At 37.3% G+C, this 27225-nt stretch overlaps 4 protein-coding genes and 1 long non-coding RNA gene across 6 annotated transcripts; all 5 read right to left on the bottom strand.

Moving 5' to 3' along the window:
• Positions 1-1721: 1721 nt before the first annotated feature.
• LOC123327159 lies at positions 1722-11236 on the bottom strand. Its single transcript, XM_044922760.1, has 2 exons — positions 10962-11236; positions 1722-1830 (listed from the first exon to the last, which is right to left on the bottom strand). Exons 1-2 carry the CDS (start codon positions 11234-11236, stop codon positions 1722-1724), a joined length of 384 nt encoding a protein of 127 aa, XP_044778695.1.
• Positions 11237-11774: 538 nt separating this feature from the next.
• Positions 11775-12623, bottom strand: LOC123327158. The gene has a single exon (XM_044922759.1). The coding sequence runs from the start codon at positions 12621-12623 to the stop codon at positions 11775-11777; it is 849 nt and encodes a 282-aa protein (XP_044778694.1).
• A 291-nt stretch (positions 12624-12914) lies between these two features.
• On the bottom strand, positions 12915-13649 carry LOC123327157. The gene has a single exon (XM_044922758.1). It carries the CDS (start codon positions 13647-13649, stop codon positions 12915-12917), a length of 735 nt encoding a protein of 244 aa, XP_044778693.1.
• A 5517-nt stretch (positions 13650-19166) lies between these two features.
• On the bottom strand, positions 19167-19838 carry LOC6739532 (ribonuclease kappa). 2 transcript variants are annotated; one of them, XM_044922539.1, is made up of 3 exons: positions 19625-19838; positions 19439-19558; positions 19167-19390 (listed from the first exon to the last, which is right to left on the bottom strand). In XM_044922539.1, the coding sequence occupies exons 1-3, from the start codon at positions 19691-19693 to the stop codon at positions 19388-19390; spliced, it is 192 nt and encodes a 63-aa protein (XP_044778474.1). In that variant the 5' UTR covers positions 19694-19838; the 3' UTR covers positions 19167-19387. The 2 variants fall into 2 exon arrangements, with proteins under 2 accessions (XP_044778474.1, XP_002076431.1); XM_002076395.4 differs by having other exon boundaries at positions 19167-19373; positions 19625-19834.
• A 1289-nt stretch (positions 19839-21127) lies between these two features.
• On the bottom strand, positions 21128-25914 carry LOC120284463. Its single transcript, XR_005543734.2, has 3 exons — positions 25265-25914; positions 21493-21847; positions 21128-21260 (listed from the first exon to the last, which is right to left on the bottom strand). It is a non-coding gene; the product is annotated as an uncharacterized LOC120284463 (long non-coding RNA).
• Positions 25915-27225: the final 1311 nt, after the last annotated feature.

The raw sequence follows: 27225 nt of genomic DNA, 5'->3' as shown, positions 1-27225 counted from the left end.
ACAAGCATTTCTTATTGTTTATTTTTTTCCATTTGGATTTCCTCGTAGACGAGACTTATGGGGAGGTCTCTATGGATTTTTTCGCTGCGTATGTACCCCATTGATAGTGTGCAGAATCGTTGACTGAGCTGTATAAATTGCATTGTTTTTTGGAGCGTTTCCACATAGTATGCAGTATGTCCAGATAAGTTTTAGATAAGGGGAGAGTTGCAAATTATAGCCTTTGTTAAGCTTTATATGAGTCCTTTTAGACACTTTATGTCGCCGCCAGGTGAGGCGTCTATCTGGGTGAACGCCGAGATATGTTACTAGGCCTGATTATGGGATTTAGTCAGTGTAAATGTTATATGCAGTGCAAACAGCAAGCAAACAAGAGAGAGGTCGCAAGGGAGGCGAGCATAAATGCTCACGTAGCTGATCTGCTCGATATTGCCAATATTACTAAATATTACTATTGCAATTACTAAAAACATAAAATTTGGTGCTGCTAGCAGCTGCGAGACCCGACATACTCAACCCCTTGGAAAAATGACTTTCTATAGCACACATAAGGGGGAGCCGACACAGCTTTTTCACTGCCCGCTTCCTCAATCCTCTTGATGTCCTCAGCACAGCAACACTGGCGACTTCATCTCTTTCAGGCAGCAGACTTTCGCTTAAGGACATTTCAGGGCGACAAGTTTTCATTCTAAGCGAGGACTATGTCATCCACAACTAACCCAGGCATGGGAGTGCTGCACTTCGATCGCTGGTGCAGTGAGGTTAAATACCCTTCCTTCCATCGGGACCAGAAAATCCTTTGCAGGTAGGCGATGCGCCGCCACCTATCCGAGCGATTGAAGTTTATGTTTGTTACATCTGACTCGATAAACGATAAAGGCGGGATAAATGGACAGGTATTTCTGAAATTGATACTTAAGGTCAAGAATTAACTACCGCAGATATGTGGGAAAGAAGGCTTCTCTGCTCATCGAAGGTCTAAATGTAAGAGCCCACAGATCAGTAAAAGTGATGCTTTGTTTTCTTTACTACGGCTTCCCAAAGACCCCCAAAATGAGGTGATCGAGACGAAATGAACCGCCACTATATTCTCCGCCAGGCAAAGCTCCTGGTCGTCGCTGAGGAATAAACGCATCAGTTCAAGCGAATCGCTCTTTGCGCCATCAAAGTTAGTTGCATTGTCGGACCAAATTTTTCGTGGGCTCCTTCTTGTGCATTTTAACCGTTTTAGGACGTGCAAGAAAGCAACTGTATAGATATATTTAATAAGCTCTAAATGCATCACTTTATTTGCAAAGCAAATGAATACAATCCTGTCTGTTTTCACTGACCGTGCCATTCTCCGTACATTCTAGCTGATTGCGACCTTCTCCGCGCGTTCTAGAATACTGTCACCTTCGCCTTGCGTTCTAGCTTACTGTCGCCTTCGGACTATGTTCGGACTGTCTGACTGCACAGCCGCGTCCTGACCGTGTGACTCGCGCCGTACTCTTCTCGAATATCCTTGTGTACGTATGGCTCCTAGCGTGTTGCAGGGTCCCTTTACGGACCGCGGGGATCCCGTTGATTCCCCTTTAGCGCACGTCCCGCTCGTTTAAAAAGTCCAACTAATGTCCTGTTAGTTCACGGTGAATCCTCTTTGTGCGAGTCCAAAGTCCGCACCGTTCGACCTTCGTACCCTTGGCCAGCTCGAGTGCAAGGTTCAGAGCGGTACCGTTAGTTCACGGCCTCTCCGTTTTGCGAAGTCCAAGGTCCATAACCTCCCGTTCGACCTGACCGCCCTTGACTCTTCTCGCATTCCAGACGTCTTCGCTGCTGCTAGCCGTTCCCCTGCACTCGGATTTGTGAGGAGTTTTAAGATATGTTTCTAAACTATTCTGAACAACTGTATATTCCGATTTAAAAATGTCTGATCTAAATCTTAAGGGATCGTTTATTCCTTGAGTGAGATCAATAAGTAAATACCCATGTGGTTGCTGTGTGACTTCTTTATATATTCTAAATAACTCCATAGGGGTTTCTAGATATATTTGTCTTGCCACACATTGAAATTGAATTTTGTCGCGAAGACTTTTAACTTATTTAGTGTTAAGTGAAATATCTCTGGTATACGATGATTTGTGAAATATATTTAGAGTAACTAAAATAACAGATAAATTTCAGTAATGGAAACCTTTAGTGAACAGTTTCCATTTTTGTTAAAGCAAAGTCATCAAGTCGTGCAGTATCAATCGAATAGGCTTATTAGTTTCATTTTCGATGGTTTTAAGATCGCCTTTAAAGTATTCAGTATTATTAAAATTAGGCTTAGCACTCTCCTCGTCATAAAACTAAATAATTTGATCAATTGAAACACTAAAAAGATCTTTCTTCTTTCTAAAAATGTTGTTTTTCCAAACCCTGGGGTTAACAAATAAACATTGTGAATAAATTTGGAACGTGTCACAAAATAAATTGATGGAAGGCAAGGGAACCTGTACTTGAGGGTGCTCGCTTTATAGTCCGGCTCCAGATAATGGCGTTGGCTGTGGTGGTCTTGCTTGTACAGATAGCTATTCGCTACAGACATAAATGAATAAGATCAAGAATTGAGCGTGCTTGCAACAACAGAATAGAGGAGCTAGTATACAAAATCAAAAGAAGCAAATTAATATATTCGGAAGGAGACAGTTCTAAAAGAGAAGGAAAAGCTTGAGAATTTGTTGCCTACGAAAAACTGGTGTAATCGTGTTCGCGGAGTGCCTGCCCTACGTATTACAACTTTCCTTAAGAGCATCTATTAAGAGCTCTATTAGCCCCTTTGGTACCCTATGTCCGGTAACACATCAGCCGAGTTCAGTATTTAAGTTTTTAGAAATTCATGTTCTCTGTATTCATGGTGGTGACTTATAATTAATAACAATATTTATAACTAATAATAAATACATAATAAATTAAATAAGTACATAAATAAATACAAACTAAAGTAAGTTGAGGAGATATGGTATAAGGCAAAGGGTTTTTATTTTTTGCCGTGAATTCAAAAAAAAAATATAGAAGTTATTCAATTTATAAGTTATGATAATAATATAAAGTTATAATTAAATGGATGCGAAGGGAATAGGCTGCTAAATATATTTTAGATGGGAAAATATAACTTCATTTCTCTCAGTGCAGAATGGCGGCTCGGTGATTTTTTATTTTTCCGATTTAGGCTTAGGTCAGACAGGGTTCATCAAGCATTTTCATTTATATTTTTTATTTTTTTTATGTTCACTTCATCAGGAACTTCTCATTGTGTATTCTTGTCCCCTAACCCCACTATTTTCACCCGCGCTTTTAACCTCACTTTGTGGTTTCTTTTAATTATACAATTTTCTGGCAATTAATTTAAATACACATCCCAGGGTCTCGATCACCGAACCGCTATTCTGCACTGAGAGAAATGAAGTTACATTTTTAAATATAATATTACAAGGTTATATATATGGTATGTGTACCCGAGGAGGAGATTTAGTTTACATCACTTTTGTATTTTTTAATTTTATTAAAATTGAATTCCTTTTAGTACTTACTATTTTTATTTAAATTATATATTACAAGGTTATACAATAAGTTATAAAAATGTTTACCCGAATACAAAAGTGATGTAAACTAAGTCTCCAGTTTACATCACTTTTGTATTTTTTAATTTTATTAAAATTAAATTCCTTTTAGTACTTACTATTTCTTATTTTATATAAGCTAACCTAATCTAATTATTTTTCTAGGATGAGTACATTTTCAATCTGTTTAAAGTCGTTTGTTTCGAAATTCGAGTGTCAGTATCTGTGCGTTCGTACATTTTCAAAGTATTCGTAGAAAATGCCACGCTTCCATTTCATCTCATCTGCGCCAGGATATCGATCTTTCGCCGAGGAGTAAAAAATTAGAATGAGTTTTATTTACAAAAAAATGTTTATTGGAAATGACACACGAAATACACTGAGAAAAATTACGATAAGTTAACAATTTAATGGCGAACAAAATTTTATTTTTAAATTATAAACGGCAAAGATCATGGAAGCTACGTCCGTTTGACCGTCTGTCCGTATGAACGTCAAGATCTCAGGAACTATAAAAGCTAGAAGGTTGAGATTCAGCATACAGATTTTAAACACAAAGACTCAGCGCAAGTTTATGTTTCCACGCCCACTATAGCCCGCTAAATCCGACTAAAACTGCCACGCCCACATTTTTTGAACAATTTTTCAAAATTTTTTCATAATTTTATTAGTCTTGTAAATTTTTATCGATTTGACAAACAACTTTTTGCCACGCCCAATCTAACGCTGCCTGACTTGATCTACTTCGCAGTTACGAAAATTATATCTCGCAGCCTGGTTAGAGCTTAATATTTGCCAGACCTGTCACTCGCGTGTACTAATTCACCTCCCCCGGCTCACCTTACAAATTGACTTCACACAAAACAAACTGGATCAGGTATACAAAATATATAAGCTTACACATTGAGCTAAACCCAAAACTCAACAATGAATCTAATATAGAGATCTGCACAGGTGCACTAGAATCCATTCTTGCAGCAGCAGCTCGTACTGCACCACCTAAAATTACAACTGTTAGTCCGAATAAGACGTACAAATAGGGATCTCTTCTATATCTCCTTCTGCAAAAGAAAGGCTAAAAATAGTCACACGGAAATTGGCTAACGTTCTGAAACAAAAGGATTCCAAACAAGAGGATTCCTGCCACATTCCGCATTTCGCCACAGCTCTTCTCAGCCGTTCAAGATCCCCAATCCAAGCTACAGCTACAGGCACAATCAAGCCAAAATAATTAATCTTAAACTCTAACCCAACTACTTACACTGGCTCATCAACGCTATCTCTCTGTTCAGACCATGTGGCCTTACTCTATAATTCTATATTGAAACCTACCTGGCTCACAGCTATAGGGAAATGCCAGCAACAGCAATATTGACATCATACAAGGAGCACCATCAAAGATTCTGAGAACATCACGGGGGCATAGTGATACCTTCGGAATAAAAATTTCCCAAGAGGCCAGTCATCGATGCAATTACGGAACTTTAGAAAAATTTCATAGCAAGCTGCGAGAAATCGCACCTTAACCATCTAGCGAGGGGTCTACCAGAGCTCAGCAGTCGATCCCGTCTCCGACGAAATGAGAACCAGCCCAGCGAAGAAATTTTTAGGGACGTCTAGCAGAACAAAAATAGAAAAACTGTTCACAAAAATTTGTTATCGTTAAGCTTTTGAACTTATTGTTAGTTCTTATACAAGAAGATTCAATAAATAGAAGCAAGGAAAGAGATTTTTGAGATAGTGTGGAGGAGCTGAAATAAGTTTCCCTAGGCCTGGCCAGACATTACAACACGTGGAGAAGGCGATGGAATCCAAGAATCGGTTACATTGTTTGGGCTAAACAACCATGTGTCAAAAGCGTCAGAGGGCCAAAGTGACATTTCTCAGACCTATTGGGAGTTCGAAAGTTTATTGATGTATTTAGAAAAAGTTTGTTTGTTTTAAAATTCATGGAAAAGTTATTGTCGTCTGCTTCATGCAACCATAAGTGGTTGTCGCCAGTGTTTGCTCAATAAAGCTGGTTTCGGAAAAATCGAATTTTTGAATTTTTTGTGATATAAAGCTGGAATTGTTATACCATGTCTGCCCACCAATTAGTTTTTTGCCCACGTCCAGTGAGGTCTATAAGTTCGAAAAAGTTCGAAAATCAAAAAGTAGACTTTATATTAGACCCTTTAGAATTTTGAAACAAACTATACTTTAGAAAATATAAGAAATAAAAGGCAATTTTAGAGAAAATGACTTTTGCCCGTCTCTTAAAAATAAATATTTTCAATTAAAAACGTTTGCCCACCCTTAAAAATATTTAATTTCGTTAGACCACTTCCTAAAAATAAATATTTTCAATAAAAAAAACGGTTTCTCACCCTTTCAAAGCAATTTTATCGTTTGCCCACCTCTAAAAATTAAATATTTTCAATTAAAACCGTTTGCCCACCCTTTTAAGAAAAAAAAGTGTCTCGTTTGCCCCCATTAAAAATAATTAATTTCGTTAGGCCACTTCCTAAAAATAAATATTTTCAATAAAAAAAAAACGGTTTCCCACCTTTTAAAAGCAATCGATTGCCCACCTCTAAAAAATAAATATTTTCAATTAAAACCGTTTGCCCACCCTTTTAAGAAAAAAAAAGTTTCTCGTTTGCCCCCATTAAAAATAATTAATTTTGTTAGCCCACTTCTTAAAAATATATATTTACCCACCTACCTATTAAAACCTAATTTTTACATATGTACATATGTATGTACGTATTTACTGTAAGTTGTGGCGCCAATTTACATGTTTTAGAACCGACGGACAGACGCAAATACTTACATAAGCAAATTTATGTACGCATACATACATATGAATGTACATAGCTCGCGATCCGTAACATTGATTATTTGAATATTTTTAAATTGTTAATCATTCGCTTACAATTGCTACATTTTATTCCAGAATTTTCTGGATCAGAATCAATATCCGAGTCGATTTAGCCCTGTCCGTCTTTTTGGTTTTACGAGTCCTAAGAATTGTTAGGTCAGTTTTGTTTTTGCTTTTTTGTTTGTGATTTTAAATTCATTCTGCGGAGCATCTTCTGTTAATGACGTTGTGAGGGCTTGAGGTGGTCTTATACACTTTTCGGTAGTGTTTGGATCAAGGTGGCAGTCTTCTCTGCAGTTGTAGCAAGTTTTGATATTTTTACAATTTTTGTATAAGTGGCCACAGCAGCTATTGAATATAGTTGGCAAAGAGATACATACAGAACGGGAAATAGAGGAGCAGTCTGTTCTGCTGGCGGAAGATGCGGATGAAGACAGGCAGCGGAACTGTGATGTGCGAAAAGCTGCGGACCAGCGGTCGACAAGCGCAGCCGGCATTTTAAAGAGATGGAGTCGAGTTGCTGTGCTAAGGGCGAAGGAGGATTGACGAGGATTGCCACTTAGTAATTCTGTTGAAAGCCACTTCCAACGGGGGAGTATGTCGGGTTACGCAGCCGCCAGAAATTCCTAAGTCTATACTTTGTAAACATGCCAACTTCATAACATCTAAACTTTGCGGCGCCTCAGCTGTGCAGCAATATCTTCGTTATCGAAGCTCCCCTCTCTCACGCACCAAAGACAAGACACTAGAATAACAAGATGCGTAACGGCCATACATTGGTTTGGCACTATGCAGCCACTTTTTTTGGTGACGGCCAAAATTGCCCTCTGTCCGCTAGCTTACGCTGAGAACGTAAGAAATCTAAAAATAGAATTTGCTTGCTTGCGTAAGTAAAAACAAGAGACGAGAACGCGTATATGTGTGCGTGTTGTGCTAGAATACGATTTTCGGGACGAAATCAATTCTGATCGAAGAAACGAAATTAAATATTTGGAGTTTTGGCCAATTTCGTAGCGATATGATGAAAAAAATAATAATTAAAAATTCACGCCCTGACAATTATACTTTTATAGTTTTTTAAAATCGTTTGTTACAATTGCCGATCGAATTAGCTACCGTTTACATATTTATATAGTAAAATTGTTGTTTTATTTTTGAGTCGAACTAATGTCCCGTCAGTTGACTAAGGACAACGCCAAGAAATAAAAAAATAGTTTTTAGGAGAAATAGTTTCACGACTTTATTCTTTGGATCTCAGCTTAAGACTAAAAATCAAATGCAAATTGGATTGAGGAGAAGCCTCAGTATTTGAACAATATTTGTATTTCGGGAGAGCCTCGCTCTTGGGTTCTTAGGATTAGGAAGTGTTGAAAGAGGGCAGTCAAATATGCTTAGGTCAGGCTTTAGGATGTTTACAAGAACGGCTGCGCTGCCAAAGATAAACGAATGCTGCGCAGCTGGGATACATTATGGAAAATTACTAGAGTGCATTACTGTTTTCTTTGAAATAATAGAAGTGGCTGGTTTGGACCACCCAAATACGTCACTATATATATGTTGATAATTAATTATGTGTAATATATATAACATTCCATGATAAGAACCATGAACCATGATAAGAAACCACTACTTTCATTTGTGCACTTAATGCATTGCTCAATAATTAACTTTTTTATACACATTTGTTTTTCATTATTTTTTAAAATATTTCAAAAACTTGAATGTGTATTTTACAAATATTAAAAAAAAGATCAGATGGTGCCATTAGTTTCCCGAAATCCGAGTCTATTGAGTAATAGAACACAGAAATACGAAAATGCCTGTTAAAATTACACCGAATCCTGAACACTGTCGAGATAAATTTGTAATAGACATCTATTCATCTGAAGGCAAACACTACATTAGTGGTATCGACGTTTACTTGAAATTCGCCACCCTTGAACAAATTAAAACAAAGGATTAGAAATGTAGTGTAGAGTGTAAAAATTGCACAAATGCAAATTTTTAACAGTTGGGCAAGCCCATATTGTTAAAAGCAGACAGAGACGTCGCATTCCCCAGCTTGGCCCTTAAGCGATAGAAAAAATAAATAATGACAGACAAGAATTTGATATAGACACTCTATATAGAAAAGGTCCTCTACAGAAGGGAAAATTGGGGGGGAAAGTGTACGGCCAGTAGTCGTCTCTCATTTATGCGTTGCCTCTGGATATAAATGACCAATATAATTATGATAATCGTTGTCAACCCTAGGGCCGTGTGTCCGCCTGCCGTGTGGAAAATCAAGTCATCAATGTGAACCTTGTTATTTTTCAGAGTCTGTATGCGCATTTAAAGATTTTGCAGTTCATTAGTGTTGTTGACAATCAAGTGCTTCAGCGGGACCATGTTCCATGTCTCCTTGTCGTCTATAATTCGTAAACTGGGGAAGATAGACATTTCAGACGCTGTCGAAATTACTTTTTGGGGAGTAATTATTGTTGTATCCCCTAATATTGCTGTGCATCCTGCAAGTAGTTGTATATTGCCTTGATTGGGCAGTCTCATAACTTGATGCTGTTCGTTGCATCTTATATTAGCTGTTGTATTCCGAAACAGTCTAAATAGCCAACGGTTGGATCCACTTATCTCTTTGATGAACGAATTGCCTTGGAATTCCATCATTTCGCATGAGTGTGCCTTGCTTGGTTTCAATGGTGATATTTCGCAAGAGTGATCATCCGCGTTTTTCCATGCCCAATTATTTTCGCAAAGCCATGTGGTCGAATCTTCTTGTCTGCATTGGTTAATTTACATTTCAGACATTAGGTGATATGCGTTTATTTCTGTATTGAACGCAAAAAATTTAGAATTCAATTTCGGAATAAGCTTTGTTCCCTTTGTCCACAGTGGTATTGGGATTACTTTAAAGAGATCCGTTTCCTGATTGTTGTATATCGGCAATTTTGCTTCAATGAATAGGACATTATCCTTCAACATAGCTTGTGCGTTCATACGTTTATAGATCAGTGGTAATTGTATAACTGAATTTCCACCCGGTAGCATTTGTTTTCGTCCTAATTTTTGCTTAACTTTTTCGAGCTCCTCCAGCATTTTGTTAGGCGCAATTAGTGTAGGATGGATTCTTCCTTCACTAATGTCCATTATCATTGAGATCGCTGTTGCTTGTAGGCTTTCTGCCTCTTCAATCCAGTTTCACACTTGATTTGATAACATAAGGAATTTAATTGACTCCTTATATACCATAAACTCCTTCATAAGCTCCTTCATGGTTTCTGCAATTATATTGACTTGTTGGGTCAGTTTTCCCAAATTCCGGTTTGCTTCTATTGATGACCGAGGTCTGATTGTCAACATATTCCATTAGATGTTTTTCGTTTTCTATGATCGTTTGCATATTTTCCTGTATTCTATTTGCAATTAACCAAGTCAAATGTGACTTATCCATTATAATTGGATGTTTTACATTATAAGGTATCATTGCGTTTTGCAATCGTCCACCAACTCGAAGTACGCCATCACTATCCAAAAACGGATTTAGCGCCTGTAACTTACTCTTTGGGTCTAATGGTCTTTTGTTTTTGAGTAGTCTGACTTCGTGTCCAAAATCCAGCTGTTTTTGTATCTTTACCACGACAATCTTCGCTAGCTTTAATTCCTCCACCGTAAGATGTGACGGCTGTTGCGATTTTCTTCTCAGCTTTGTTATGAAGCGTAATACACACGCCATTACCCTAAGAAGTTTGTCGATCGATAAATACTTCGATAAAAGATGATTTTGAAGATATTCGGATTCTATCAATGTAGATACCACAACAATTTCCGATTCCAGTGCCAGTGTTGTGCATCTATAGCTAGCCAATTAGGCCCTCTCCACCAAATTTCACAGATTTTCAGAGCTTGCGGTGATATCCCTCTTGAAGCCACGTCTGCTGGATTGTCTTCCGATTTAACGTAATTCCATTTGACATTGGGAATTAGTTTATTGATTTCTTCCACTCTAGTTCTGATGAACTTATCTTTGCTGCGCTTGTTCTGTATCCAAGCAATAGTAATTTGCGAATCACTCCATGCATGCGTTGTGATCTTGTTGCCCCATATAGCCTGCAGCTTCGCTAATAACTTTGCTAATAAATGCGTAGCACATAATTCCAACCTTGGAATTGTTTTCCCTGTTTTTTATAGGATTTACTTTGCTTTTTGCTTCTAGCAAACTAACTCTGTCGCCTACTTTTGTATACACAGCCGCTGCATATGCTTTCTCTGATGCATCGCAGAATCCATGTAGCTCCATAATACCTTTGGAGCATCCAGTCCAGCGTGAAATGCTAATTTCTTCTAAACATGATAGACCTTTAGCATATTCCATCCACCAGTTAGCTAAGTTGGATTCCAATTCAACGTCCCAAGTCATCGGTAATTTCCACAGTTCCTGAATGAAACATTTGCCTTGAATCGTTACAGGTGCCAATCATCCTAGTGGGTCGAAAATTCTGGACAGCTGTGATAACACTAACCGCTTTGTTATGCGTGTTAGCATTGGGTTTTCTGCCGAGAACGTAAACGTATCCTTCTTCGGATCCCATTGAAGTCCTAAGGTTTCGATCGATTCATTTTCCTCAATGCAAATTTTCTCCGTAGCACCGTCGTCCTGAATGTCGGCTAAAATACGTTCGTCATTTGCAACCCATTTTCGCAGATGCATGCCGCCCTTCTCCATCACTTGTCTCAATTTCCTTTGAAGTTCATAGCACTCGTTGACTGTGTCTGCACCAGTTATGAGGTCATCCATATAAAAGTCGTCTCTAATTGTTTCTGCTCTTGGCAAAAGCGATCTGCCAACTCTCGTAGACATCGGACTGCTAAGAAAGGTGCTGCCGATGTGCCATAAGTTACGGTTGTTAACTTAAACTCACTGATCGGCAATTTTGGTTCATCTCTCCATAGGATATATTGGTATTCTTGGCCTTTCTCAGCAACCTTTATTTGGCGATACATTTTTTCAATGTCAGCTACCATAACATATTGCCAGTTGCGCCATTTAATTAGAATATCGAATATATCCATTTGAATCTTAGGACCAGCTGTAATAACGTCATTTAGGTTTAGTTCTTTTGTCGTCTTTGCAGATGCTTCAAAAACTACTCGTAGCTTCGTAGTTAAACTTCCAGGCCTGATTATTGCTTGATGGGGTAAATAGTATTTACCTTGGCCCGTTGTCTTTACAGATTCCATATATCCCATCTTAAGGTATTCTTTCATAAATTCGTTGTATGCAGCCCAGTTCTTTGGGGTTCTTTGAAACTTCTTTTCCATTTGCATAAACCTTGCTATTGCCTGTTTGCGAGAGTCCCCAGCTTTGCCTCTTTGTTTAATGGAATTGAAACCACAAATCTGCCTTCCTCGTTGGTGACAGTTGTTTTTTGGAATTTTCTTTCGCATTCTGCATTGTCTGTAATCGTATCATCGGCTTCATCTTCCAATTCCCAAAAGCGTTCCAGGTCCTTTAGATTTATTGTTGTAGTGGCACTTATTATTGCTGCTCGAGTTATATTTCCGGACACAATCCATCCAAATCTGTTTTTTTGACCCAAGATTCCATTCATGGTTTTTATTTTCTCCATCATAATCAGGGGAAATAGATCCACACCTATCACCATGTCAATTCTGCTTGGCTCGTTGAATCGTGGATCTGCTAGCCTGTAGCCCTTCCACTCGTTGTTGATATCAATATCAAACTTTTTGCTGGGTAGGGCTCTATGGAGTGTTGGTAAAACCAATGCTTCCGTTGATGTTTTGAAGCTGCTTGGAATTTTTGGTTTGATCGTCAGGTGGACGCTATTTTTGGATAATTGAGTAGTCTGGGAGATACCTTCGAACTCTATAGTTCTCCTTATTCTGGGAATCCTTAATATTTGTGCTGCTTCCTCTGAAATCAGCGTCTTCTGAGATCCACCGTCAATAAGCGCCCTCAACTCGTTGTAACCTCCAGCTTTGCATTTCACTAAAACAACAGCTGTAGCCAATAGTGTGTCTTGGCCTTGCTTGAGGTTATTGCTGTTGATACAGCGTTTTGTGTCTTCATGAAGAAGGCTGTTGTGTCCTTTGGAGCATCGATTGCATGTAATTTCCTTTCTGCAGTCGATAGCAATATGCTTTCCAAAGCATCTAAAGCACATGCTGTTCTTTTGAACGAATTCTTTTCTTTTTTCAATAGATTGTGCTCTGAATTTGAGACACTTTATCATATCGTGGCCATCCTTAGAGCAAAAGGCACACGATCTTACTTGCACTTTTCTTGTAGCAAGCTGAGCGGTATTTTTCGTAATGGCATTTACTGAGTTGTATTGTTGCTCAATAAACTCCAGTACGTTTTGCAAGGACTGTATAGCTCTTGCAGTAGAATTTCTGCTAAAATTACGTCAGCAGAGCTTTCTATTTTTCCTTTTTCCTTTATGATGAATATGCTCTCAGTCGCAGTATCCAAAAACTTCGTTAAATTTGGGCAGCACGCACTCCATTAATTTGTTGAAGTGTTGGGAGAATATTTTTCTGCTATTCTCATAGCGTTTGCAGATAAGCTCCCACGCTGCTGTATAGCTAGCCGCTGATCCCGTTATCAAATGGCTAACCACCATTTGAGCTTCTCCTTTTAAGCAGGCTCTTAAATATCCCAGCTTCCTTGTGTTGCTGAGATCCTTCCTGCTGTCTATTAGCTCAAAGAACAGCTCGTAAAATGTTGGCCATTCCTTTGCATTTCCATTGAACGTTGGAAGGTCCACTTTTGGGATTTCTGGCACGTCGTAGTTGGAACTTTTGAACTGTTCCAACTTCATTTGAAGTACGATCTCTAGTGCGGCCACTTCAGATTGCAGAATGTCGGCCTCATCTTGATCAAAGGCAGTTCTGTCATACTTGTTTTCAAGCCGTTTCAGTGTGTCCGTCACTTTGGACCAATGACTTTTCATCATTGCCAGCTGCTTGACTAGTTCAATCTCACTTGAACTATCTAGGGTTTCGTAGATTAAGCTCATCTGTTGCCTCACCCTGTCCGCTCTTCTATCCACCAGTTGAACCAGATTATCAACTGGACTGGCGCTCCGAGCTGATGCGGTATCAGATAATTTTGATCCGCTTGGTATATTTATTTCTTCAAGTGTCTCTACCTTTAATAGGGACTCCTTGTAGGCCTTGATAGCATCCATAGTTTTCAAAAATATTTTATCATTAAAATATTGATGATCGCCAACACCCAATTTTACCAGCGCATTGTTGTTAGTAGTAAATCGGACTACCAATACATCTGTTGCTGATATAGATGCCTTTTCCTTGCTGGCTTGCAGTATTTTGTTCTGCAGCTCTCCTTGCTCTTGCATCAATTTCACAGATCTTTCCGACAACATCTTGGGAAAACAATCACTGTGACTTTTTTGTGCTTTCTGCTTGTATTCTTTGGCGTGATCCGTTGGAGGATTTTTTGATTGGTCGCCCAGTCGACCTAGCTGTGCCTCGACTCACAGCTGATTGATCAGCCAAGGAAAAGCAAGAACACAATGTTTCACCTTATAGTCCTAGTACTTTAAGGCGTGGTCTTTTATTCTGTGTTTCTTACCACTGGTGGGGGAAACAACAGAATCACTCGAATAGCCTTGCTCTTTTTACTTTGAAGAGCTGTTATTTTATTCTGTGTTTCTTACCACTGGTGGGGGAAAACAACAGAATTTCTCGAAGGACCAAAATGTTTACACTATAAACTTGTGCGTACACTTAATTAGTTCAATTCGGGTGTTTGAATCTAACTGACTCGCTGCTGCGAGGACTTCGCCTTTTATTCATTCTTACATAGGTTCTTATCATCTAATTATATAACGACGTCGCAGTCTGCGTTGGTAAATGCAGCTAAGTTTTATTCTTAAATCTATGTTCGAGGCCTCCCGCGTGGTCATATCACTTGACACTCCGGCAATAGGCCGCTGCAATCGTACTTATCTGTAGTTGCCACTTATGCTGTCCCGTGACATGTTTATTGCAGCCCATAAATAGAACATATTTATAGTTTGCCTACTTATCATGTCTAAACACATATTTAGACAAAGGGAAACAAAATTATTACAGTAAAAAAACACTTACAGAAACAAATTATTACATGTAGAATCGAAATTGAAAACATTATCTTAAGTAAAAATTACTTTACCCCAGAAATAGACCGAACACCGTTATACGCACCACTAGATATAATTAAGATAAAGATGATAAAGCACAATGACGTTGTGAAACTAATATCAAAAAATAATACCATATTTTATATTATCATAACACTTATTATTATTGTACTTATTATACTATAGGGATTATCTAAATATGTAACCTATAACCCATTTATAATTTTATTTACGAAAACAAGAAAACAACCGAAAACAAAAAAAAAACAGCCTCAAGAAATAGAAATTGAACGAAACCCGTTACCCCCCTTATGGTACCAACAGCATCAGCCGATACATAGGCTTCTCTTTAAGGGAAGGGAAGTAACGTAATTATGCCTTCCTCATAATTCACTTATACAAAAGTTCTACCGCGGTGGTCCGCCGTATCGATTCCTCGTTAAATAAACAAACATTTCTCGAAATTGCGCATCCACTCAATCTGCAACCAAAACCCAGCCACTAGGCAGGCATAGTACATAAGAATTCATTTTCCATATATATGCATAAGCAAGAAGTGCTCCCGCGCAGATCAAGTAAACAACCACTAACCAAAGACACTAGAATAATAGTAATAGCCGAATCATAATAAAAATAACTTTACAGTGGAATATTTGTTATTAGAGTATTTAGCGTGCGACGTGAGAAAAATGAATAAGGCAGTGATTGTTGAGTGCTTGTGTCCGCACTTCGTGCCTCCTTTTGACTTTTGCAATAAACAGTTTTCATATTTTTATTAATTTTAATAATTTTTATTTTCTACTACGTATTATTATTTTTTATGAATTATTATTATGAAATATTATTTTTTTTATTTATTAATAAAATTATTATTTTTTAATGAAATTAAAAAATAAATTTTATTATTATTAAATATTTATTTCTCAATGTAATGTCTTCTTCTTCTCCCCGTGGTGTTCCCTGGGTACCGATTATTACATAAATGACACATAATTAATTAACATAACATAATATAAATAAAATAAAAATACATAAATATAAAAATGTAAACGGTAGCTAATTCGAGCGGCGATTTTAACAAACGAATTTAAAAAACTTTAAAATTATAAAAGTCAGGGCGTGAATTTTTAATTATTATTTTATATCATCATATTGCTACGAAATTGGCCACAACTCCAAATATAAATAATAAATTCGTTTCTTCGATCAAAAATGATTTCGGCCCGAAAATCGTCTTCTAGCACAACACGCACACATATACGCGTTCTCGTTTTTTCTCTTGTTTTTACTCACACAAGCAAGCAAATTCTATTTTTAGATTTCTTATGCTCTCACCGTAAGCGAGCGGAAAGAGAGCAAATTTGGCCTTCACCAAAAAAGAGGCTGCATAGTGCCAAACGAATGTATGGCCGTTACGCATCTTGTTATTCTAGTGTCTTTGCACTAACCCAGTTCATCAAAGATTTTCTCACACCATTTGATTCAGACTTAAGCCGACATTCAATCAATAAAAACGCAAAGCGGCAATAAAAACGCAAAGCGGCCTTGATCTTAGTTCAAACACGGATCATTTTTTCGAATCAAAACAAAAACTATTTTACTATATGACCTTTAAGTTTATTTTTCATTACTTTCCTAATGCAACAAAACGACTTGAATATAAACTTGGTTATATATGGAACATTCAAGAAAATCGAGGAGCTCTGCGTATGATCAATTGTAAGCAAACGGATAAAGAGAAATTTAAAGGGAAAGCTTTTCTTCCCACCCAAAATTGCGCATTGTTAAAAATATCAAATGGGAATATAACAAAATAATTCAACTGAATCTAATTTGAATGTTAAATAATAAAAATTGATTATTTACATACAATATTCAAATAATTAATTCAAATTACTTAATATATATACTAAATAATTAAAGCAAATGCAAAGGAAATTATTATAACTACTGTAATTTAAAACATAAATTTTCCAAAAAGAAGTCATTACATTGAAAAAAAAATTATTATTAAAATAAATCGTAGTGGAAAATACAAATTTATAAAATAAATAAAAATATGAAAACTGTTTATTCCAAAAGTCATATCTTGAGGCACGAAGTGCGGACACAAGCATTCAAAAATCATCGCCTTATTAATTTTTCACACATCGCAAGCTGAATATTCTAATATAAAGTTATTTAAAATTTTTTTTTTATAATTTTTTATGTACATAGATTGGTTTATTACTATTTCTAAGCTATATTTAAAGAATAGTAACGCTAAGGCAATGAAAAACAAAAATTCTGCACATGGTGCCAATTGATCAAAAATAATATAGATTTAAATTCTAAGGTGAAGGGCATATTTTGTCAAATTTACAATGCATGAGCACACGTGTGCAGACATACAGTTGTCTGCTATCACTATATGCGTAGAAAAGAGCTGTTCGCTGTAGCGTGAAAGAAAATTCGAGAGAGCATGGAGCCACCTATAGAGCCACGGCGAAAAAATCGTATGGCGTTACGCATCTTGTTATTCTAGTGTCTTTGCTCGCACCTACACCTTTGCCTTGGCGTTCTGTTCCTCGCTTTGCAATCAAGACGCTCATTGTCAATTGTTTTCGTTACCTACGCATATATGCATCGATGCAGAATCTCGCTCTCTAAAACCAATAAAATCATATTCGTTTGAAAAACCTACACACAATTCGTCTTTCATTGCTAAAAATTGGGTATAAAAAAGCTTATAAGCTCAAAAAACCTAAGACACTACTGATCTCAAAAAGAGTGCGATTGATTGATAGACTTAAACATTTAATATCAACTAGTTAAACATGGGAAAAAATATGTCTTTTAAAATAGGCGAAAAAAGTGCAACTCAAGGACACGAAACTGACATAGGGAAACGGGATCCTAAAACTGTCAGAATGCAATGTACCTAAAATCAGCATAATCAATATGTACCTGGAATCAGTTCCTAAAAATGTCTGATTTCTAATTTGTAAGTGTCATCAGTATTCAATAAACCAGAGCAAATCCAAATAAGATTTAAGCTGTTTAATACGGTAAAATATCAAGCTGTTCAATACAAACAAAATATACATAAAAATACGTGAATAAACTATTTAATTGCAAAACCAATAACTCAGTGCTTAGAGAAAGAAGCTTAAATAAATGTAAACGCTATGCTGCAGCGTTGGGAATATGGAAAGCTTTTATTAGTAGCGATCTAATTCGCACATATTGGAAACAAATATCGATATCAATGCAAGCCCATATGGTGCCTTAGTATCCCGAAGATAATTTCCCATCGGTTTTGTATTAGAACTTTCATTAACCATTGAAAAAGCATTACTAGGCATACTGTGACAGATCTCTTCATAAGAAGTGTATAAATAAAATAAAGTACATTAAATCGAAGTAAATGTAAACGAATAAATTGAAAAGGTATTGCAAACTAAAGACGATATACACTATCCGTCATATTTAAACGAAATGTTCTGCTTCTTTTGAAACTCGCTTGCGCTTGATACCGATAAAAAAAAAACAGTGCGAAAACGATGAGCAATGCAAATAATGAATATAAGCTTAAAAGGTTGAAAATTGCAAAGGAACATTTAGACAAGCCAAAGTCGTTCTAGAGTATAAAAACAAAACAATTATTGTAAGATCGCCAATTCGCAAAAGGCAAAAAATACGGCTCGCTTGGGAGCCATGATGGTGTTGGCTACAAGGGTTCGGTGACCTGGTCCCTGTCTCCGGCTCGATGAACCCAATGCAATATTTAACGACCCTAAACGAAAATGCATTTCGTTCTGGAGATAGGCTGATCGGCGATCATTTATCCTGCATAAAGATTATGTTGCCTACCACAAAGACTGAATTATAGCTAAGGTTCTAAAGGCTGTTGGCGTCACTGTCTTGAACTGGCCACATCAACGTCCAGATTTAAATATAATTAATAACTTCTAGTCTCCTTTAAAACGCAAAGAAACTGTTCCGTTACGCAAAACTCGCGAGGGCGATTTCTGAAATCACTTACCTTTGGAAGAGATGATCCTTTACAATTTGGAGGATTTAGTAAGGGTTAGACTCCATAAAGTTATTCATGCCAAAGGGGGATATATTTATTAATTATTTCAATACTCATAAGCTCCAGCTTCATTAAACCAGCTTCATTAAACCTTACAAAAATAAAAAAAAAAAGCAAGAAATGTTCAAAAGCGCACAGAATTTCATTAGAACCGTAAGAAGCATTTAAAATACCTCTGTTTATAGGCCTTACGTAGTTAAAATTCCTTAGAAACTGTGGAGAAAGAAAATATCGTTTCTTTTAGGCTTTTTTCAAGATTTTCAAAAAAAGATTGACCTTTTTAATAAAAGTGCTTTTATGACTCTGTAGCTCTATAGGAGTTTTAACTTACCGCTACTATAATACATCAAATATATTAATTTTAAAAATTAAAATATATAACAGCACATTGACCACATTAAGCCTAAAAAATGAATTGAATAGCCTTCTTTGAGGCTTAAAGAACACAAACAAACGCCCCTTAATACATTACGCATGCCGTAATATTTAAACTGAACTTTAACTTTATTAAAACGAAAACACCTCTAACAAATATATCGAAGGAAAAATTTCAATACTAGTTGTAAGTAGTTGGGAAACTACATTTCAAATTATTAGTTAGCAGTTACTCTGCTATTCATGTAAAATTGCTGGGCGGAGAGCAACAAAGTCAAAACATAGATACATGCGGCAATCCAGCAGTTGTAGGCATTCTGAAAAAGAAAAATTACTTCACATTATTGGGCGTATGTACATATGTTGTGAATAGAGAACATACCTGATTGTATGCTCTATTTGCAGCTGCATAAAAATCTTCCAACGAATGGTATTCCTCTTCAAGAGGTAAGTCCTCAATGAGGGCTACACTATTTATGTAGAAGAATAGACCCATTAAAACCTGTAACATAAATATGTAAGTGGTTAATTTTTGAAAATGTGAAGAAGTTAGAACTTGAATACTCACCAATTGGACAATACCCCAAACAGAGATAATAAGACCACAAAGAGATAGCTTGGGACCACAGATTTTCATTTTTTTAATTTTTGTTAAACCACTTTTAGGAGAGAACAAAGTTTAAGAAAACACAATTCGTCAGAATTCCTCAATGAAAACTGTGATTTTGTCAGGTGAACATATCATGTGACCAAACTTTCTGTGTGGCTGTGCACAAATAAATTTAAAATACTGATACAGATGTAGGCGATAAAAGAATATGTTCGTCAAACTAGCTTCGGTAAGCTAGTGACGATTTGGGAGCGGTGGAAATAGAACATATGCGGATTTCTTCATAAAAGAAAGATCTAAGTATACATATATGGACAGGGTCATATTACCCTGGTAACACACTCTTTGGCAAAGCGTGTTTCCAAATGCACTCGCACCACAGGGAAATCCGTGTCACAAATTATTATTATTATTATTATAAAATTATTAACTATTTTTCCCGAAAGTTTCATTAAAACTTGATTCACAGTTTTTATGGAAATGGCGTTTTTTTAAAGATGTTCAATTAAAATAATAGAGAAATAAATAATATAAGAAGATATATATATATATAATATAAATAAGAAGAAGACACTAAACGGAAAAAACGCTGAAAAAAACTTCAAATAAAAATATTTTGAAATAGTTGCATTTTGTGCTACTTACTTGCAATATACGAACCTTAAAGCAGTCGCTAAATTTTTAACGATTCAAAATTAAAAAATTAACTGAACAGAAACGCAATAGAATAACAACAATGCATCACCCTTCTTTTTTTGCTTCTATACTTTTAGTGAGTACCGCTAGTTTAAAATGTACTTGACCTTCTTTCTATTGTTATCGATAATATAGTGTCCGGTGATGTAAAAAAATACACACTTTTACAGAAATGATTTCATCAACTCAATAATTCTTATATTGTTGTGATTTTTATTTTCATATTTGTACGACGTATGTTAGAAAATACGTGTATGTTAATATTCACAACTTTACGAAAGGGGGATTTTATATCATGATTAACTGTCTTATTTAAAAAAAATCTATAAAATTTGAATAGAACAAAATCGTTTAACTAATTTTTATTTGAATATCAAATACTAAAACTCATATGTTGGAATGCCAAGTTTTGAAAATGGTTGTCTATTGATATCTCACTACGGGCGAGAAACGAGCTTAACTGCGTCTTCTTTGGCTTCTCAAAAAATTTTGCCAATCTTTAATTTCGTTCAGCTTGCCTTGTCTTGTCTTATTTTTTCAAAGGGTTTTATTGTATCGCTATCGCACTCCTAACTATCAGCGCATGTTCAGCAAAATTGGTCTCCCTTGCACAAAATCGCGTTCGTTCTATTTACTCGCACACATTGATATTATATACGAGTACATATGCCAAGAAACTGTTTACACACTGTGAAAAAATTTGACTTTTTGACTTTAAAGGTAAAAATAAAGAATTATTTGCTTTATTAAACGCAAGTTTTAAAATGTTCTCATGCAGCAAATAATAAAAAAAAATTACCCCTATCTATTGGGTGACGATGACAGAGGGCAGATCAGCATTAGATTCGTATCTCATCCGCTTAGGAGCCGGACCGCCCACAGGCCGTGGATAACAAATCTACAATTAAAAAAAAAAAAATTATATTTATAAGAAAACGTTTAATCAATTTGTTGGAGTTGGAGTCGATAATAATAGGTCCTCATTGAGGACCTATTAGCACGATAATAATAGGTCCTCATTGAGGACCTGGTAGCACGATACGGGGAGGGTTTTACTGGCGCTGTGGATCTTGGCCGCAGCCTCTACGGTTAGGAACTCAAAGGGTAGCTAATGTTTCCTACGCACGTACGTTCCTCGCTCTTTTCCTCCGCCGTGGTGGTAAACCTTTTCGGTGGCCGCCACCACTTGTCGCTCGTTCCGCGTAGAGGACTCCGGTCTCCACATTTGGGGTCTCCAGGCTATGTTGGCGCTTCCTAGAGCCCGCCTGTCCTCTTCGACTTCTTGCGAACGATCGGCACGCAGCAGTTGGTTAGGATCCTAGTCCACCATCTTCCCCGAGGGCGATCCAGATACCGCCGGTGGGTACGTTACAAGCATCCCAGTAGCTGAGCGTAGGGAGGGTGAAACCTCCTTTGACTTAATTAGAATTTTTAGCTAATTGGTTAAGACTTTACCGCCGTCAACAGATACCGCTAGTCCTGGCGCTGAAATTTATTACTCAATTAGACTTATTATTCCCGTTGCTTCTAGAGTAAAAGAATCGCTTCCGCCCAAAAAAGGTCCACTAAAGAAACAAATTTTTGTTTCTCGGCTTTCCCCTGATCAAACATCGTCGGATGTATTGTCTTATATACAAGACAAAACAAAAGCCGATAATATAAAAGTGGAAAAATTTAACTTCTCTTACGCTAGGGACATATCATCTTTCAAGATAACTGTCCCAAACGAGCTCTTTTCGACCATATGTTCGGGTGATTTTTGGCCGGATAGTATGGTGGTAAAAGAGTTTGAAGCTAAGATCAAAAAGAAGCTAAGATCACGTGGCCAGACTACTGCACCATCCGCCTCTTCATCTTCTTCCTCTTCAAAAAACTAACTACAAAACTTACTATCTCCTATCAAAATGTTAGAGGCTTGCGTAGCAAATTAATCAAATTGTATTGTGATAGTCTTTCATTTGCATCCCATATTAGAGTGCTCACAGAGACTTGGTTAAAGCCGGAGATACTTAACTCCGAAGTCTTCCCAGGTATCACTATATATAGGTTTGACCGTCCCTCCAGACGGGGAGGTGGAGTCTTAATTGCGGTTAGATCTACCCTCGCGTCGGAGGAGTTACTTTTGGACGATTCCCGTAACTCGAAATTCGTATGTGTAAAGCTGTCTTTTTCCGACAGATCAGTTTATTTTACGTGCTCCTATATTCCGCCATCTTCTGAATTCCCAGAATATCAGAATCATCTGTCCGCTATCCAGTCCATTTTGAATAAACTTTCTGACAGGGACCAATTGGTAGTTCTAGGTGATTTTAATATACCTGGCACAATGTGGTCCCCAGAAAAACAATCGAATATCCTTCTCCCTTTAGCACAACATGACTTTATTGACGGCTTGCTCGACTTATCGCTGTTGCAAGTTAATTATATTCCAAATTCTCTTGGTCGACTTTTGGATCTATGTTTTGTAACAAGTCCTGAAAGTGTATTTCTGTCCAGGGTAGTACCTCTCACTCAACCTGAAGATCAATATCATCCTACTTTCGAGGTGGAAATCGACTTAGGTACGGTATTAAAAGTAAATTCAGAGAATTCAACAAAGCGAATTCCCTGTTTTCGCAAGGCAAATTTTCGGAGGCTAAACAATTTTATAGCTGGCTTTATATTTAAGCGCTCGGTTAAACTTTACCGTGCCTAATGCTCAGTGCTACAAAAATTATTTAAACCGTTGTAAGTTCCAGTTTGAACAGGATCCGAAACAGTTTTATAATTTCGTTAGCAATAAACGAAAAACAAGTTCTTACTCTTCCCCGCTATTTTTTGAAAACACTGCGGTTACATCGGATCAGGCAATAGCCGATCTATTCGCCAAGTTTTTTCAAACAACATATTCAACTTTACCTCATTCCGAACAGCCATACTCTTATGCGGTATCTAAGTCGAATTTAATATTTTGCCCTACTATAAACGAAAGCTCACTGCTTAACGATCTTCAGCGTGCTAAACCGGTCTATTCGCCAGGTCCCGATGGAATCCCTGGCTGTGTGCTCAGATTCTGTGCGGAAGCCTTGTGCAAGCCTTTACTGAAACTGTTTACCTTATCTGTGGAATCTTCAAAATTCCCTCATATATGGAAGGAGTCCTTTGTGATTCCTCTTCATAAAAAAGGTAGCAAACTGGATGTAACCAATTACAGAGGAATCTCTAAATTGTCGGCTATCCCAAAACTTTTCAAAAATGTTATCACTCCTCATTTGCAGCACCTTTGTAGATCAATCATATCACCGTGTCAACACGGTTTTATGAAACGCAGATCTACAACCACTAACCTCTTGGAGCTAACTTCTTTCGTAATACAGGGTTTCAAAAATAATCTTCAAACAGATGTCATCTACACTGATTTTAGTAAAGCATTTGTCTCTGTTAATCATTACCTTTTAATAAAAAAACTTGATCTTATAGGTTTCCCTGTTGATCTTCTAAATTGGATTTCAAGCTATCTGAATGGCAGGACACAACAAGTCCTCTTTAAAAATTCGTTATCTTCTATTCTCCGAGTCACATCCGGTGTCCCACAAGGGAGCCATCTTGGTCCGCTTCTTTTTACCTTATTCATTAACGACCTCCCCTTAATAATAAAACATTCGCGTGTACTTATGTACGCAGACGATGTTAAATTATGCCTCCAGTACAAGGACACTTCTTGCCATTTGGACTTACAATCCGATCTAGACCGATTTCAAATTTGGTGCCGTGATAACATATTAGACTTAAATGGCTCCAAGTGTAAAGTTATGACCTTTTGTCGTGCCAACCCAATACGCACGACTTCACTCTAAATGGGTGCTCTTTGGACAGAATAACACGAGTTGATGATCTTGGTGTTCTTCTGGACCCAAAACTAAAATTTTCTGACCATATTTCGTCTATTGTCAATAAGGCCAAGGGTGTGCTTGGTCTTATAAAGAGGTGGTCTAAGGAATTTAATGATCCTTACATGACTTAGACCTTTTTTACTTCGTTAGTCTGTCCGATTCTTGAATATGGATCACCTGTTTGGAGTCCACAATACGCAGTCCACTCGGACCGCATTGAATCGGTCCAAAAAAACTTCTTACTTTTTGCCTTGCGGCGCCTAAATTGGGATGCAAACCGAATATTACCTCCTTATTCCAGTAGACTACTTTTAATAAAATGCATGACCCTTACAGAGTTTTATGTTCTGACTATAATAGACTTTATCCTATTATCTGTAATCTTGACTCTCTGCCGCTATTAAAGCAATCGATATTATCTTTTCTATTACATAATTATACCCTACTAACACTAATATTTAACATAGTTTTTCCACATTATATTCATTTCCTCGTTCCTATTCTATTTTTTATATCGCGTCTATATCTTCTCGCGAATCAAGATTAATAGCCAATCCTGATCCTGCACCGGACCACCTTCTGGATCCGAAACCCTACCACCTGCCTACGCAAATCATCTTTTAGCTGGCCAGATAAGCGGACGGCAGGTCGCTGCATCATAAACATATTTTTTTCATACACATCATTTCTGCCTGATGAAAAGTATGTCTATTAGGTAGCAAGAAAAAGTAAAAAAGGCATTTATAACATTAGACAGAACAAAAAAAACTATGAATGCATAATAATAGCATAAGTAAGCTAACATAAATTATATATTATTGAAATTAGTTCGCAGTCAGAATGTCCTGGAAAATCTCTATTTCCTGGCAAGAGTCCTGGCATAATTTATTACTGTCTCCCTCGAGATCATCTGGTTGAAGTTCGCACCGGCGCGTCATCTTATCAAACATTTAAACCGACTTGTAGTGTCTTTGTTTCAGTTTAAAGTTTGGAATATCTCCTACTAGATATCTGTCCGTTGGCAATATACCTTCATAATAATGAAAGGTGCTTTATAGACAGGCTCCAGTTTTCTTGATGTTCCAGTGCTGAACGGCTCATTCTCTACCAACACAATATCACCAAACCGACAGATCATCAGTTGTTACGGCGGAGTTTGTCTCAGTATAGTCCGCTCATTATCCGTTAGCATCTTTTGATCCTGAATTTGAATTACGTTTCTCAAGATATTCTTAATATTTCGGGGCTCATAACCGTACACGATCTGAAAAAAATGAACATTTAGTGGTACTATTTATCAATGCTTTTATATTTCACTGGATGGAGCGCATTTGTATATCACAACGCTATTTATGTAGCGCTTTACAAAGTTGCGCATTTTAGAAAACCAAAATAGATTTAAAATTCGAGAAATCGTCTTCTCGGTGCTCATGGGTCTAGCCAAAGACACTATAATAAGGTATGTAAATGATCCATTTTTATTATTTAACATTCAAATTAGATTCAGTTGAATTATTTTGCATTTATCGTGAGTGCACTTCGATCGTCAGCTGAATATTCAACTCTAGCAAGAACTCTTTAGAGAAGTAAATAGTTAGTATCATAAATATTTCGCAATGTAAAATTGCTATTCATTTTATGTACATTTATGTAAAATAGACAACGAACAAATCGATCGTTCTAAAATGAGCCAACGAGAATTGCGCGCTCAGAGGCAAAAAGAGCAAGACAAGCGCCGACTCTCTTTGCAGCGGAACATACTTAATGCATAATCATCCACCCGGTCAATGACCTAGCACCTGCAGAATGCAAACGATCGCGGTCTTGCTCACCAATGCTTATGACTCCACGAAGTGAACCCGAACGCACTGAGATCGTGAGTGAACCTCAAGTGCGCTGGTTAACAAACTAGCTGCAATTATTGGATAAAACAAGTTCCATGTTATACCTCTTACTAAGGGTAACATACAAGAAACGAAAGTGCAGACTCAGGATGAGTCTAGCCACCGATCAGTGACCAAGTACCTGGACGAAGCTGGGAAAAGTTACTAAACCTACCAGCTGAAAAGTGCCAAAGGATTGCAGGTTGTCATTAAAGGAATAGAGTCATCAGTGACAGCATCCGAAATTATCGCGGGACTAAAGGAGAAGAACTTCAACGCCAACACGGTGATCAACATTCAACAGGAACAAAGAGCCCCAGCCACTCTTTAAGGTCGAACTGGAACCATCGAGTCAGAAAAACAACAAAAATGAAGTACATCCTATATATAAGCTACAGTATCTACTGCACCGAAGAATAACCGTAGAAGAGCCACACAAGCGCAGGCAACCTGTGCAATGCACCAACTGCCAAGAATATGGCCACACCAAAGCGTACTGCACCCTAAAATGCATCTACGTCGTTTGCAGCGATGCCCACAGTACTGTTAACTATCCTAAGAATAAAAACGACAGTTCAATTAAGTTATGCAGCAACTGTGGCGAAAAACACACAGCCAACTAGCGAGGATGCATTGTTTACAAGGAACTCAAGAGTCGCCTAAACAAACGAGTGGATTCAGCTTGAGATCGTATCACACCAACAACTCACAAAGTAATGGAACCGACTGCAACTAACATCCCTTCGTCTGCCAGCCACCGAACAATGCCAAATTCTTCCTTTGCAAGTGTACTAAAATCAGGGATCCAAGTACCGACAGCAGTCACCTCCAGCGTCCAGCATAATATTCACCAATTGGCGTTGAAGCGATTATGCTCTCGATGCAGCAAACCATGAAAGACTTCATGACCTTCATGCAAGAAACTATGCAAGAGCTTATCAGGAACCAAAACATCCTTATTCCAATGCTCGTTTCTTCTAAAACAGGATAATAACTCAATTAATAATAGGTACCTGGAACGCTATTGGCGTTCTTCAGTTCTTAGCCAACAGAAACATTGACGTTATGCTACTGTCAGAGACTCACCTTATCGAAAAGTAAACCTTCC

This window comes from Drosophila simulans, chromosome 2R, assembly GCF_016746395.2.
Source record: "Drosophila simulans strain w501 chromosome 2R, Prin_Dsim_3.1, whole genome shotgun sequence".
Taxonomy (NCBI): Eukaryota; Metazoa; Arthropoda; class Insecta; order Diptera; family Drosophilidae; genus Drosophila; species Drosophila simulans.
The sequence above is the reverse complement of the archived record's forward strand: the minus strand, read 5'-3'. Positions and strand labels throughout refer to the sequence as shown.